General features: G+C 36.1%; 1 protein-coding gene across 1 annotated transcript in view; it reads left to right on the forward strand.

Annotated features, from left to right (window-relative positions):
* slc2a4rg (SLC2A4 regulator) overlaps window positions 1-16,132 on the forward strand; it is a 50,483-nt gene extending 34,351 nt beyond the window's left edge. The window contains exons 5-9 of the mRNA XM_046869669.1: window positions 3,711-3,811; window positions 13,774-14,026; window positions 14,223-14,330; window positions 15,732-15,850; window positions 15,977-16,132. Of these exons, the coding sequence (XP_046725625.1) occupies window positions 3,711-3,811; window positions 13,774-14,026; window positions 14,223-14,330; window positions 15,732-15,850; window positions 15,977-16,088 (693 nt within the window). The 3' untranslated portion in view covers window positions 16,089-16,132. The remainder of the gene's footprint in view (window positions 1-3,710; window positions 3,812-13,773; window positions 14,027-14,222; window positions 14,331-15,731; window positions 15,851-15,976) is intronic.
* The last annotated feature ends 322 nt before the right edge of the window (window positions 16,133-16,454 follow it).

The raw sequence follows: 16,454 nt of genomic DNA on the forward strand, positions 1-16,454 counted from the left end.
GCTAATGACTTTGTGCCAGGTACCACAGCATACTTTTTTAAAGCATTTTTGGCAGCAGAAGGGGAACTACACAATATCAGTGTAAATAGATTTGGATTGTCTGTAGAAAATAGAAGCCAGAAAAAACCCAGTGTTCTGTAGGGTGACAACAATTATACAAAATTTGCAACATACAATATTTACAAATGGTCTCCAACACCCTACCAACTTATTTGTTGTCTTAAAATTTGCAATGCCAAAATAAATCTGCTGCTCATATTAAGTATCATGATGTTTGGTATATTTAAAGATAGGCTTATAAATAGCCTTGTAATGCTCACCTCAGTGTGGCACTGGCTACAATCAGTTTGGATTCTTGTGTGTGTGTGTGTAAACAGTCTTTGTGCACAGTATATACAAAAGTCAATGTTTTTAGAGAGATCTCTCTCACCTGCACAAGTCTGCCGTGTGCTTATCCTCATGCTATAAAATCCACTCCCTGGAAATTATCCCAGCAGGAACAGTATTCCTCCCCGGGTGAGGGTTATATCCATATAGTAAGAAGTAGCATCAATCCAAAGGCATGTAAAGACATTCACAGAATGTGTGCTGCTACTGGCATCTCTTACCCAACTTATCTAAATTTCTAGAATAAAATACATTGTATGTTTTGATGCATGTAACAGGAAAGCTTTTTTGGGGGAGGTGGTAGCTAAATGGTTAAGGTTCTGGGTTACTGGTCAAAAGGTCTGTGGTTCAAGCCCTGGTATCACCAAGCAAGGCCCTTAACCCTCTGTGCTCCAGGGGAGCTGTATCATGGCTGACCCTGACCCCGTGCTCTGAACCGAGGTCTCAAACCACCTGGGATATGTGAAGAAAAAAATTTCACTGTGCTGTAATGTATATGTGACAAATAAAGGATCTTCTATAAAATATATTGTAGTACTGTGGACCAGGTGCAAATACATGAATATAAAAACCTTCTTTCGGCTTCTATCATGAGTATGATGAGGATAAAAGACATCTTGTGGCAACAGTTGCATTGAGTTAATTTTATCACTAATTTTATTATAAATCTGTTTACTTGAATCATGTAAGATTTTCTACAATCAGTGTTTTTACTTAAGTATGCACATGTACATTATTCGTGTATAGACATTGGGCTTTGTACACGGAGAAGATGATTTTCCCAGTTTGGGCAACCCCTGAGAACCAAGTTTTGTTTAATGAATGCTTGGCTAAACACTTGGCTTTCACTTGCAGTGAAGTGTCTAATAGTTAGTTGATCAACCTAAGAAAACCAGTTTCTGTCTATTTTTTTATTTATTTTGCTCTTGAAAGATAACACACACACACACACACACACACACACACACACACACACAAACACACACACACACTCTTTCCCTTGTGCTGGCAGAGCAGGCCAGGACATGTTTATGTGCCCTTTGAGAAAGCAAGGAAATTGCCTCATTCTGCCTTTCCTTTTCTGGTCAGCTGGGGAAATATTAAGTTTTGATGATAAGAAGACATAAAAACAATTTGTGTGTAATATATATAGCTAGCACTATGGATTATTTAGCGTTTTTTATGTCCAGCTTCAAGAATTTCTCTTAAAAGGAGGAAATTCTGACAATTCCACATATCAAGGGAGTAAATGAATATAGGGTGGAAGAAATTAAGACATTTGTTAAAGTATGCTGAAATGCTCTTTAGAAAATAAAATATTAAATGTAAAACGAATGTAAACAATTATTTTTATTTTTCCATGTATTTAATTGATTGCATCAATTTAATTTGTCAATTTAATTGATTACTCAATTTAATCAATATAATAAAAAGTATATTGCATCAATTTGATTTATTCCTTTTAATTTTTATAAAATATTATTTTATATATTATTTAGCCTAGCAGGCAATTTATTTTAAATTGTTTTAAAAATGAAAACTGTATTTGATCACAAGTGTTAATAATAATTAACTCAGCATTTGAGTATTCAAGGTGAAGCAATTTGTGTTAATCAACATTTTTGTTTTGACAATAAAAAATACACAGCCAGTTGTGAAAGCCTCTAGAATATATAGTTAATTAAATAATATAAAGGATAAGTGCATAAATTAAATATGCATACACTGAAACAAGAATTTGAACGTATAGTAAAGTATATTGCAAAATTTTCACTAATATTCAATATGAGCTGTAGCACTCTATATACGCTAGGTGGCAGCAGCTATGGAAGCATACAAAACAAAAGTCTACCCTCTGTCCTGTGTGTGTGTGTGTGTGTGTGTGTGTGTGTGTGTGTGTGTGTGTGTGTGTGTGTGTGTGTTTATTTTTAATGTATTTTAATTTATTTTTATATGGAAGCCTGCTTGGAGTTTGACAAACTAAGTCTGATAGTCTTTCAGGTGCCGGTTGCCAAATTACAAGTGGACTTCCATGGGCTTACATCATATATATATATATATATATATATAATATATGTGTATACACAGTACAGACCAATGGTTTGGACACACCTTCTCATTCAAAGAATTTTCTTTATTTTCATGACTATGAAAAGTGTAGATTCACACTGAAGTCATCAAAACTATGAATTAACACGTGGTATTATGTATGGAATTATATACATAACAAAAAAGTGTGAAACAACTGAAGAATGTCATATTCTAGGTTCTTCAAAGTAGCCACATTTTGCTTTGATTACTGCTTTGCACACTCTTGGCATTCTCTTGATGAGCTTCAAGAGGTAGTCACCTGAAATGGTCTTCCAACAGTCTTGAAGGAGTTCCCCGAGAGATGCTTGGCACTTGTTGGCCCTTTTGTCTTCACTCTGCGGTCCAGCTCACGCCTAAACCATCTCGATTGGGTTCAGGTCCGGTGACTGTGGAGGCTAGGTCATCTGGCGCAGCACCCCATCACTCTCCTTCTTGGTCAAATAGCCCCTGATGCCTTCAGTGTGACTCTACAATTTTCATAGTCATGAAAATAAAGAAAACTCTTTGAATGAGGAGGTGTGTCCAAACTTTTGGTCTGTACTGTGTGTATATATATATATATATATATATATATATATATATATATATATATATATATATATATATATATCCTCGCTAATTGATCTCCCCAGGGTCATCAATCTTGGTTGGCCTGTTATAGTAAAAAAAAAAAGATTTTTGGCCACATGACAAACTTCAGTTTTAATGGTGCCAGCAGCAGAAATCTTACGTATATTGTTCTCTGAGGAGTCCACCTTCACTGTCTTTCGTCACATCTGGGAGGGTTATGGTTTGGAGAAACCTCAAGGAACTTTACAACTCAGACTGAAGCATGGGGGTGGATCAGTGATTGTTTGGGCTCCAATACTGCAATGCATTCCCTAGGCAGAGTAGTTCTACTAGATGGTTGCATAATTGCCAAGGACCACCAAACCATTTTGGAGGACCATGTGCACCAAAATGTTTAATCATTTTACCCTGAAAGTGACGTGATGTATCAGGATGATAATGTACCTATAATTTGATCAACATAAAAGTGAAGTTAAATATCTTTCATTCAACATATCTGAATATTACTGAGCCAGTTTGGGGTGCTCAAAGCTGTACAGTATATGAAGAAAAATGTAAAACTGTTTAGTAAAACTGTGAGTAGAACAGGATGATAAAGTTTAATGTTCAGCAAGTAAAGAATTATGCACTAAACCTTTCTGTTTCTGTTTGTTGTTATCCAGAACTCCATGAAGATGATGTTCAAATGTTTGTGGAAGAACTGTGAAAAGGTACTTAGCACTTCCTCAGGGATCCAGCGGCACATTCGCACCATACACCTAGGGTATGTATTCGTTAATAAGGTGACATCACACAAATGGAGGAATTATATAGGAAAAGAGGAGGGGTCCCTAGGTAAACTCTCTAACACAAACCACTTAATGATTAATATGTTTCCTTGTGAAACAATGTGCATTTGATTGGCTTTTAGAATGACTTTAGTTCAAATTTAGAGTGTGGCAGCATATGTAGTTGAGCTACTTGCTAAAAATATTAAACAGTCACACCATTACATCAAGCAGTTTAATCAGATGACATATATATATATATATATATATATATATATATATATATATATATATATATATATATATATATATATATATATATATATATATATATATATATATATATATATATATATAACAAAAGAATCCCACAAGCCTCTCTGAACCAGGCACAACTGGCCAGGCATATATATATATATATATATATATATATATATATATATATATATATATATATATATATATATATATATATATATATATATATATATATATAAAACTGACGAGCCAGAACATTTTGATGTGGGAGATATAGGTAGACACCTGCCTGGCCAGTTGTGCCTGGTTCAGAGAGGCTTGTGGGATTCTTTTGTTTTATAGTGGTGAGTACTTACTAAAAGTGAGTCAAAGAGGAACAAACCATGAATGAGCAACAGGCAGTTGGGCTCATTGATTTGTAAGGGGACTGAGAGCTGTCTTCTTTTGTCAGAACTGAGATAAGGTCTACTGTGGTAATACAAGTTAATGATATTTAATGTGGTAATAATTGATTTTTTCTGTGGTAATACAAGTTAATGATATTTAATGTGGTAATAATTGATTTTTTCTGTGGTAATACAAGTTAATGATATTTAGAATGTTGGTTTCAAGAGTTATGTATTATTACATATGTGGAGATGCAGACTGGTCGGTCTTCCCATGCTAAACACTGTCTATTATTACTTTATTTTTATATAGATGGCCATGCACATGTGGCATTTATTTATTTATTAAAGGGTCATCATAGCTAAAAGTTTGAGAACCACTGAACTAATTTACATCAATTAAAATTCAAATTATGCACATGATTGTGATGATTATCGATGAAGAACTATAAATGGTAAATTACCTACAGCAATATAAATTATTTGCATTAATTTAATTAGCTGAAGTACATCTTGAAGTGTTTTAGTTAGAAGTGAAAATGTTTGCCCCTTCCTGATTCCTTATTTTTTTGCATGTTTGTCACACTTTAATGTTTCATGTCATTAAACTAATTTAAATATTAGTAAAGGATAACACCAGTAAACACAACATGCATTTTCTTGAATGAAGGTTTTTAATTATTGAGAGAAAAACAAAACCACATGGCCCTGTGGGGAAAAAGTGTTTGCCCGCTGTTAAAACTGTGGTTTATCGCACCCGAGTTCAATTTCCTTAGCCACACCCAGGCCTGATTACTGCCACACCTGTTCGCAATCAAGAAATCTCTTAAATAGGACCTGTCTGACCAAGTGAAGTAGACCAAAATATCCTCAAAAGCTAGACATCTTGCCGAGATCCAAAGAAATTCAGAAACAAATGAGAAAGAAAGTAATTAAGATCTTTCCATCTGGAAAAGGTTATAAAGCCATTTCTAAAGCTTTGGGACTCCAGCGAACAACAGTAAGAGCCATTATTCACAAATGGCAAAAACATGGAATTGTGGAGAACCTTCCCAGGAGTGGCCGGCTGACCAAAATTACCCTAAGAGCACAGCGACGACTCATCAGAGGTCACAAAAGACCCCACAACAACATCCAAAGAACTGCAGGCCTCACTTGCCTTAGTTAAGGTCAGTGTTCATGACTCCACCATAAGAAAGAGACTGGGCAAAAATGGTCTGCATAGCAGAGTTCAATGACTAAAACTGCTGCTGAGCAAAAATAACATAAAGGCTTGTCTCAGTTTTGCCAGAAAACATCTTGATGATCCCCAAGACTTTTGGGAAGATACTCTGTGGACTGGTGAGACAAAAGTTGAACTTTTTAGAAGGTGTGTGTCCCATTACGTCTGGCGTAAAGGTAACACCACATTTCAGGAAAGAACATCATACAAACAGTAAAATATGGTGGTGGTAGTGTGATGGTCTGGGGCTGTTTTGCTGCTTCAGGACCTGGAAGACTTGCTGTGATAAATGGAACCATGAATTCTGCTGTTAACCAAAAAATCCTGAAGGAGAATGTGCGGCCATCTGTTCATAACCTCAAGTTGAATCGAACTTGGGTTCTGCAGCAGGACAATGATCCAAAACACACCAGCAAGTCCACCTCTGAATGGCTGAAGAAAAACTAAATAAAAAAACTTTGGAGTGGTCTAGTCACAGTCCTGATCTGAATCCTACTGAGATGCTGTGGCATGACCTTAAAAAGGCGGTTCATCCTCGAAAACCCTTTTATGTGGCTGAATTACAACAATTCTGCATAGATGAGTGGACCAAAGATTCTCCACAGCGCTGTAACAGACTCATTGCAAGGTATCGCAAATGCTTGATTACAGTTGTTGCTGCTAAGGGGGGCAAACACTTTTTCACACAGGGCCATGTAGTTTTGCATTTTGTTTTCCCTCAATTATAAAAACATTCATTTAAAAACTGCATGTTGTGTTCACTTGTGTTATCTTTTACTAATATTTAAATTAGTTTGATGATCTAAAACAGGGGTGTCAAACTCAGGCCCGCGGGCCAAATCTGGCCCGGTGTAATTATATTTGGCCAGCAAAATCATATGAAATGTGTATTAGAGCTGGCCCGCCAGTATATAGCACATACACCGCTAATACTACAAATCGCAGAATGCTTTGTTTGTGTGCTGCACCGTTTCTATGTTTCCTCCCCGACACACTGCCCCAACTTCCATGCCCAAGCTGCTCAAACGCTCTCTATGTTCAGCAGCACATATCTTTGTGATCAACTGTTCTTTCTGATAAAGATGAACAAAACCCAACTCAGGAGTTGTCTCACTGATGAACACTTTCACTGAGGATTTCCTCAGCTCAGAGCCAAATCCCAGACATGATGCCAAGTATCTGGATTCAACCAATCAGAGTAAATCAGAGTGTAGAAACTGGGATTGAATGAATGTTGTCTTTATGCACTTTTCCTACTCTAAGGCAACTGACTGGTAATAGTTAAAAGATTGTTTTTTTTTTTTAGGAAATTATTATTATTTTTGGTTGTATTGTTGCCCTGTAAAAAAAGGTTTACATTAAAAAGGAATTAGAAAGGCTACAGATAGAGAGAGAGAGATAATAAGAAACGAGTACAACTGATGTGTCTTTTATTTCTAATTTAATTTCTCACGTTTTATAATATTAAACTTTGGTTGATTTAATGTTGTGCAAAACTAAAGTTTGTTTCCATATGAAAAGGTTCAACATTACATATCCAGAGATAAGGGAAAACATGTACAATTGCAGTCAATTTTTAAATAAATATTGAGTTTGGCCCACGACTTCGTCCCAGTTTTTAATTTTGGCCCACTGTGAATTTGAGTTTGACACCCCTGATCTAAAACATTAAAGAAGGGGTCAAACACTTTTTCACACCACTGTGTGTGTGTGTGTGTGTGTGTATGTATGTGTGTATATATATATATATATATATATATATATATATATATATATATATATATATATATATATATATATATATATATATATATATATGAAGTGGAAAAATTAAAGCCTTCAATGCAACACACATTTCTCCACGACATCCTTTCTTTATTCGGATATAAAAAAGTAATCTCCACTGAAAAATACGTTTTAATCATTAAACATTTGTTTTACTGATGCACCAAATCTCATCACCAAAATCTGCCATAATGCGCACATAATGCAATTAACCCTCTGGGGTTTTTTTTTTTGTTGTTTTTCTCGGAAAGACGAAACAAACTTAAATTGCTGTCTTTTTTATCGTGCATATAAGTGCAGTATATCATTCAAATCTGTAAAAGGTCAACTTTTATTTGTATTTTTTTTTTTTTTTTTAAATAAAGAAAAAAATTTATATATATATATATATATATATTATATATATATATTACATACTCACACACACACACACACAGTGGAACCGGGTTATGTCAATGTCCTAGGGGGTTGCCAAAAAGCTTCGAGGTAACCAATGATCGAGATAAACGAAAATTAATATGGCGGCAGTATATTAACGTGCTTGAAATTTCTTTATGTACATGATGTGCGTTAATAAATGAGAATGTGCATGCACGTGTTTTTGAAGGGTATTTTTGATGAAGGCATGCTATAAAAATAGCAGTACATGTTTGCTATAAAAATAGCAGTACATGTTTATCTGTCAGGAATCCACCTGCCACGCCCCCTTCAGCCCCCTTCAGCGTTCTCTTAAGCTCCCAGCTTCAAACGAGCACATCAATCGTGCTCGTTTATCATCATCACCAGCTCCTATTTAAACTTCCACACTCTCACTGTCCATTATTGCTGGTGTATGTTGGTTCACGGCGGTCGTTGTTATCGTGCATGCGTATCCCGGGACGTGCCTTCCCACCGGCACTCTCTCAACGGCTGCGCTTTTCTTCCCAAAGCGCATCGCGGATAGGGTTATCGAGGTAATAGGGTTGTCGAGGTAACCAAGGGGGCGAGATAACCGGGTTCCACTGTGTATATGTGTGTATATGTATATGTGTGTATATATATATATATATATATATATATATATATATATATATATATATATATATATACCGGTAGTCCCTGAATTACGATGGAGATGGGTTATAATGAGACCATCGTAACATGAAAATATTGATAGTTGAGACATGACCTAGCCTACCCGGAAGTCTTATAAAATGGAGATCAGTATGGGGTAGAATACTGTAATTAGTTAATAATAATAATTTTTTTTTAAAGTTATAGTACATAATTCAGCAAAACAAAGCAATTTACAGTTTTTACAATCTTTTTTTAGTTTACAGTTTTTACAGTCAATTTACAATCAACCTTTTTTTACCCCGACCCACGTGGAGCATTTTTTTTTTGTTACTTTTGTAATGTTTTTAATTTATACTTTTTACTGTATTATTGTCAGAAATCCACCTGCCACGTCCCCTTCGGCGGCTATCAAAACCTGCGCTTTCCCTGAAGCCCCCGGCTTCAATAATGTACACCTGGGGTTTATTATTCACTGATCCCCAGCTCTAATATAAAACCCTTATTCATCCACACTCCTTGTCGATTATTGTTGGTATGTGAAGGTGTTTGGTGCATGTTTGTCTGTGTTTTCCCTGTCACACGTATTCCTATGTGTTTCTTCCTTTCCAGGCTTTCTTTCCAAAGCGCACCCCGGGTTACCTTTTCCTCCTGTGTGTTCCCTCGTGGACCTCGCCCCTCCAGGGCGTACCACGGATATCTCTCTCTCTCTCTCATTTGTAGGGATTCTATGGACTGCCGTGTGTGTGTGTGTGTGTGTGTGTGTGTGTGTGTGTGTGTGTGTGTGTGTGTTAAACTCTGTGTTTTCTTTAAACCAAAGCGAACTGTGCTCCGGCTTTGCCTCCGCTCATTACGCTGCATAACAATTACATACAGTATTATTTATGTATTTATTCTGGTAAAAACATGGCAAAAAATGTTAATAAATGGGTATCGGTGGAGGTCGGGAATGGATTAATTGGTTGTCCATTAGTTCTTATGGATAATTACATTCGCTCTTCTCTGTTTTGCATATTATAACTATATAAAACCCTAATTTAGGGTATTTATGTTTAAAAGTGTACTTAAAAAAAAATACAGAAGCCACAAATTTTGTTTAACTACCATTTATTTAGACATTTTAAAGCTTCTAGTGGCTGCTTGTTGAGGAGAAATGCAGAAAGCTAACAGGCTTTATTAAAGAAGATGAAAACATGCATTGGTGTACAAATGCATAAGCATTCACTGAAAAACACAACAGTGACAAAAAAAGTAATCGTTTACTGCTGCTGTTATTTGCTGCTTTTAGATTTAGTTTTGTTCACACCGTTTTAATTGAATCCAGTCGCACTGGATCTGTTTTTTCGTGACTCAGGTTGCACAATCTCCTCACTCGTGAGAGTGAGTTGACTGTGCAACCTGAGCCATGACAGAACAGATCCAGTGCGACTGTCCCGAATTTGGCAAACAGTTTACAAAATAGTACTTCGTTAAACTATACCATTTACACATGATGAGGATTATACAGTTTTTGCTTACTATACTGATGTTTCGCCTTCATCTGTGACACCAGTGTGTTTTCTTATGCCGTGTTCGTGCGTCTCTATGGTACTTCAATGCCACACAAACTCTGCTTTGAATAACTTTCAGGTAAAGTTTTCTTTGTTGTGTTTAATATAAATATTTTTCATGCTTTGCATATAATATAAAATGCTCTAATGCTTTGCGTTTAATATAAAATGCTCCCATGCCTTGGAGGACTTAGGTCTTGGTCCTGTATAGTAAAAGATTGTTTAAAGCTTACGAATCTCATAAGCCACTTTAAACTAACATTTACTATACAGGACTAAGTGGATACTGCTACTGTTTTAATATAATGAACTTATAGTCCAAAATTTTGTAATGAAAGTGTAGTACAGATTCATCATCAGACAAGCAGTTCAGCAGATATAAGAAAGTAGCATTCGAATAAAGCCAACTAGTTAACATTAGTTATTTATCTCTAATGTTAAATTACTATTAATAGATTTAAAAGTGTAGATTCACAATGCCACTCTGGTAAAATATAACTACTGAGTTGAGGGGACATTTTTGTATGATTTTTAATTGTTTTGGGAAAGGAATAAAATTCCAACTTTGCATTTAACAAATGCTAAATAATACTGCTACTGAATTTACACTGTTACTTATCTGGTTAAAAGCAGAGAAAACCACAATTAGAAATTTCCATCTTTCAACCTGTGGTAGAATTACTAAATGCTAAATGCTACAAGGGGATATTGCGCAAATAAAAAGGTAAAAGTTATAGCAACTCCAGGATATCAACGCTTATATAAAACCAACAACTCATGATGAATTAGAATTTAATATGAATAAGATACAAAAAAGCCACATAGCCAGCAACTACTTATTTTTTTGTTACCATGCACAGGGTCAAAAATTTACAGCATTCAAACCCTCTCTCATCCAATGTTCCACCACAAAAAGGATCACAGCAACATAGCTACACACTTCACCTAAGTTAGAATGGAACACAGCAGCTAATTATGTAATGAGGTTGGTGTTGTATGTTAGAATGAACAGTACAGCTCCGCTCTGTCTCTACGCTATCACAACTCTCACGCAGATTGTTCTTTTCTGAACAATCTCACGCTGTTCTCACGCTATTATCTCCAGATCTTATTTAAAGTTGTAGTACATTATAATTTATACCCTTAAATTTCACTCCCTACAATTTAATAGAATTTAGTTAGCAATGTGCATTAATAACCTCTGCTGTCACCTTAACAACTTTATTAGAACATTTCTGGAACTATTTTTTGCTTTTATAAATATCTTAACTGTTTTATTTTAGATAAACATATAAAGCATGTTAGTCATTTTGTTTTGATAGGTCAGTGAATTAAAAATAGCACCACCAGAAATGCTTTAGGACCAGACATGCGCAGTATCATTGCAACACGTTTGCTATTGTTTACTTCCTCGAAATGGTCTGTATTGTATTTTCTGTCAAGATGTTACACAAGTGTTCTGAGTTCTCTATACTAGTAGCCACTGAGGCTTGTAACGACAAAAGTGCAGCTAAATTAGCTTCTTTTGTGTTAAGCTTTTTACATGCTCTGACAGTGAAAACATAGAACACACTTTCATGGAGTTTTTAAGTTTCTTTCTACTTTGCATGTTCAACATGTTATGGTGAAAACTTGCAAATTAGTTACAAAGCTTTTGTACTATGCATCATTTAGACAGCAGCTGGCTAGTTATGTTGCTTCTGTTCTATATCAAAGCTGAAATAACAAAGTCAGATTCAGCTTTCTATATTTTGTCCAGGTTGTTTTAAAAATCATCTCAATAATATTGTTGGCAAACAATTATATTAGTATTATTTATTTATTTTATTTTATATATGGATGTTTTTGCCCAAGTTTATTAAAATAACTATTAACATTATGGAAATAGAATCTGGAAATCTGAATATCTTAAAAATATTCAGTTTATTGCTACTGTAATTAATTATTACATGGCTAGTCAGGTGTGCTGGAAAGCTATTCATTTTAGTTACCTTTTGTGTTTGCTTATATTTAATATTGTCTTTTTTATCTGAAGCTTTACAGATAAGATACAGCGGGGAAAATAAGTATTTGACACATCAGGATTTTTTATCAGTAAGGGGATTTCTAAGAGGGCTAGTGACACAGAATTTCCATCAGATGTAGCCATCAAGCCAAATATAGAATTCAAAAAAGAAATCAGAACATTTAAATATACAAGTTGAGTCATAATAAATAAAGTGAAATGACACAGGGAATAAGTATTGAACACACTTTATTTAATACTTTGTAGAAAAGCCTTTGTTGGTGATTACAGCTTCTAGACGCCTCGTTTATGGGGAGACCAGTCGTCTACATTGCTCAGGGGTGATTCTGGCCCATTCTTCCACACAAATGGTCTTTACATCTTAAAGGTTCCTTGGGCCTCTTTTATGAACTTTGATCTTCAGTTCTCTCCATAGATTTTGACTGGGCCATTCAAGCAACTTGATTTTCTTTCGTTGAAACCACTTCATTGTTTCCTTGAACTTGTGTTTGGAATCAGTGTCTTGCTGAAATTTCTTGCCTGTTTTTATTTTCAGCTTTCTGGAAGATGGCAGCAGATTTTTATCCAGGATGTCCCGGTACAATTCTCCATTCATCCTGCCTTCAATAATATGAAGTCTGCCAGTACCCCTTGCTGAAAAGCAGACCCAAACCATGATGCTTCCACCCCAAACATAACTGTTGGTATGGTGTTCTTGGGGTGGTGGGCAGTGCCATTTCTTCTCCAAACATGGTGTGTAGAATGACTGCCAAAAAGTTACATTTTGCTTACATCTGACCATACTATAGTCTCCCAATAATCCACAGGCTTCTCCAAATGCTCTTTCGCAAACTTTAACCGAGCCTCAACATGCTTTTTGTTCAGCAATGGAGTCTTGCGTGGTGAGCATGCATGGATGCCATGGCGGTTCAGTGCATTGCTTATAGTTTTCTTTGAAACAACCGTACCTGCTGATACAAGGTCTTCCTGAAGTTCTGCCCGAGTGGTTCTTGGCTCTTGGCGAACTCTCCTGATTAATCTTTGGACTCCTCGGACAGGGATCTTACGTGGAGCACCTGATCGTGCCCGGTTTATGGTGAACTAATGGTCTTTCCATTTCCGGATAATGGCCCCCACAGTGCTCACAGGAACATTCAGCATTCTGGAAATGCGCCTCTAACCATTCCCATCAAAATGCTTTTCAACGATAAGATTACGAAGATCATGAGAGAGTTCTTTGCTTTTACCCATCATGAAGTCTTTCCTCCTAGGTAATGAGAAGCCTTTATAGGCCATCAATTAGGACTAAAGCAGCTGATATCAATTAGTACTGATTTCAGGGTTTCTCTCTCAATACTGACAGATTTCAGGTGATCTCCTGGCTTTCTATGCCATTTTGCACCTTATCTTCATGTGTTCAATACTTATTCCCTGTGTCATTTCACTTTATTTATTATGACTCAACTTGTATACTTAAATGTTCTGATTTCTTTGTATGAATTCAATATTAGGCTTGATGGCTACATCTGATGGAAATTCTGTGTCAATAGCCCTCTTAGAATTCCCCTTACTGATAAAAATGCTGATTTGTCAAATACTTATTTTCCCCGCTGTATATGGGAGCCAATTTGACCATTGTAAATAAATTTATACTAGCATCTAAATTCTGTCTGCATTGTGTTTGTGCATTTGCATGTAGGCGAAATGGTGATTCTGACTACAGTGATGGTGAGGAGGACTTCTACTACTCAGAGATTGAGGTGAACATGGACACACTGTCTGAAGGGCTGTCAAACCTCACACCAACTTCACCCACCACCCTTGGCCCACCCCCTGTCTTTCCACTTTCCAGTGACATGGCGCAATCCAAGTCTGCCACTGTGATTCACAGTCCGCTAAGCCAGTCAGCTCCATCTACACTGTGCCACATCCACACTGACCATGCCTACCAGGTAGCTTTTCTCGCCTTTACATTAACCTGGTCGTAGCACCTCGAGCTAACATTAAAAGCATGAACCTAATGATACATATTGGTTTACTTCAGTGTATACATTTGTATAGTATGTTTAACAATACAACAATGTGTCTTAACTCTTTAGTGAGCTTTGTTAATGTATAGCTCAGTTTTTGTGTCATTTTGTTCTCTAGGCCACTGCTCCTGTCAGCATTCCTACTGTTTCTTCCGAGCCGATGCACAGCCACAGTGCCATCAGTGTTTCTTGGCAGTCACCTTCCATTATCTTTAAAAGCCAACCAGTAAGAAAGCATGTGTTTTTTTCATTTAAATTCTGCCTTTAAACCTGTAATATATTTTCAAAATATCATCTGATTTATTTATTTCTTTATAAACATTTAAAATACTGATAGGTGCAGCAGATGAAGTCGGTTCTTAAAGTTGATGTGAAAGTTGAAGTGGGGAAATTTGGCAGGGGTCCTGGGCATCCAAGGCTCATTGATGGACAGAGGTCAATCTCTCTGGTCCAATCTGTTGTCCACAAATTGCTAAAAAGTTAATGCTGGCTTTGATAGAAAGTTACAAAAAAAAAACAGAGCATTGCAACTTGCTGTGTATGGGACTACTTATCCACAGACCAGTCATAGTGCCCATGTTGATCTCAATTAGTAATCAGACAAACAAAAGGTCTGTCAATGGAGGCCCCACCTCAATGGAGGCCCCAACTCACAGAATTTTAAGGATCTGCTGCCAGATGTGCAGTGCCAGATATGCAGGCACATTTTCAAAGGACTTGTGAAACTTTGATACAAACGGAGCTGCATGATCCACCTCTGCAAGCAAAATATTTTGAGGGCCTTCTTTCAGAGCTTCCTGTTTCATGATAATTTAAAGCAGAGAAAAGCTTATACAATCTTATACAAGTTCTAAGCTCTGGGCAGAGATCTGAGCTATCAATCTTTAAAGCGCTTCCCACTAAATTCCCTAGCATAAGTAAATCGAATGGTCCAATGATTTCAATATTTTGACGTAATCACTGAATGGTAATGTTGTCCATATGAAGAGTCAAGTCAAGTCAAGAAGCTTTTATTGTCATTTCAACCATATATAGCTGATGCAGTACACAGTGAAATGAAACAACGTTCCTCCTGAACCCAGGTGCTACATAAAACAACATAAAACAACAGTCACAGAACAGAAGAACACAGGGCCAGGAACTAAGATCCTCGCCACATAAAGTGCATGTGTGCAACTGGTGCAAACAGTGCAAGAGACAACACAAGACAGTGCAAGACAACACAGGACAGTGCAGGACAATACACAAAATATAAAAATAGGAATAGCAGTAGCTCCGCCAGTAAAACCTGTCGTGACAGAATAAGGTGCACAGTAGCAGAAAAATGTAAACAGAAAATGTAAACAGAATTGTGCAATTCTACAATAGCAGAAAAATTTAAACAGAATGAGAGAATAGACTTGTGGAATGTTTGATTTTGTGAGAATAATGTGAACCAAAGCTGCACAAACTGATCTGTTACTGTTTCAGACATTACTTGACATTTGAAAAGATATTCAGAATACAAGGTTAAAATAATATTTTTGTTAAATACTTTACATAAATAAAAAACATTAATACTAATAATGCCTTTTTGTAAAATGTTTTGTTGGAATTGCTTCACACTTCAATTGCATTTACTTCTCAGGGTAAAGTAACTCATGTTGGCATTTTGAGCACAGTGGAGAAGAGACCACCTGTCACACATGTAGTCAGCAAGACACACAATGCCACCATATCTACACCCAAACCCAGCCCTGGAACCAGGTACAGTGAGGCAGTATAGATTTTATATATACATTAATTTTGTAGGTAATTTAAATGTATTTAAGGGTTCACAGTATTTTGGCAGCTTAAATGTTATTAATTCTTAGTGTAATCCTTACTATCCAGAAAACCCAGAGGAGAAGCAAAGAAGTGCCGCAAAGTGTATGGAATGGAGAAGAAAGATCTGTGGTGCACAGCATGCCGCTGGAAGAAAGCCTGTCAGCGTTTTACTGACTGATTTTACTCTTTCTCTAAGAAACATAAAAGGCTCATTGAACATCAGTGTCTGAATCGCTGACTTATTGTTGACCCCCTTTTTGTGCCATAAAGAACCATTCCTTGTGCATTCTCACTATTGGTAAGGGGTGTGTCTAGCAAATAAGCTATTTTGTATCCTCCACATCACAATAAGAAATTTAAAATATTTCACTCTTGTGGAAAGTGGAAAGAAAAAAGAAAAAAATTAATAGCTGGCAAAAAAAAATACAATGTGCATTTTGCAGCACTACTCTAAATCAAGATTTATCAAATTGTTTAAAAATACTAAGTTAATGTATGTGTGTATATATGTATGTATGTGCGTGTTTATTTATATTTATATATA

The sequence above is a fragment of the Silurus meridionalis genome, chromosome 16 (assembly GCF_014805685.1).
Source record: "Silurus meridionalis isolate SWU-2019-XX chromosome 16, ASM1480568v1, whole genome shotgun sequence".
Classification (NCBI taxonomy): domain Eukaryota; kingdom Metazoa; phylum Chordata; class Actinopteri; order Siluriformes; family Siluridae; genus Silurus; species Silurus meridionalis.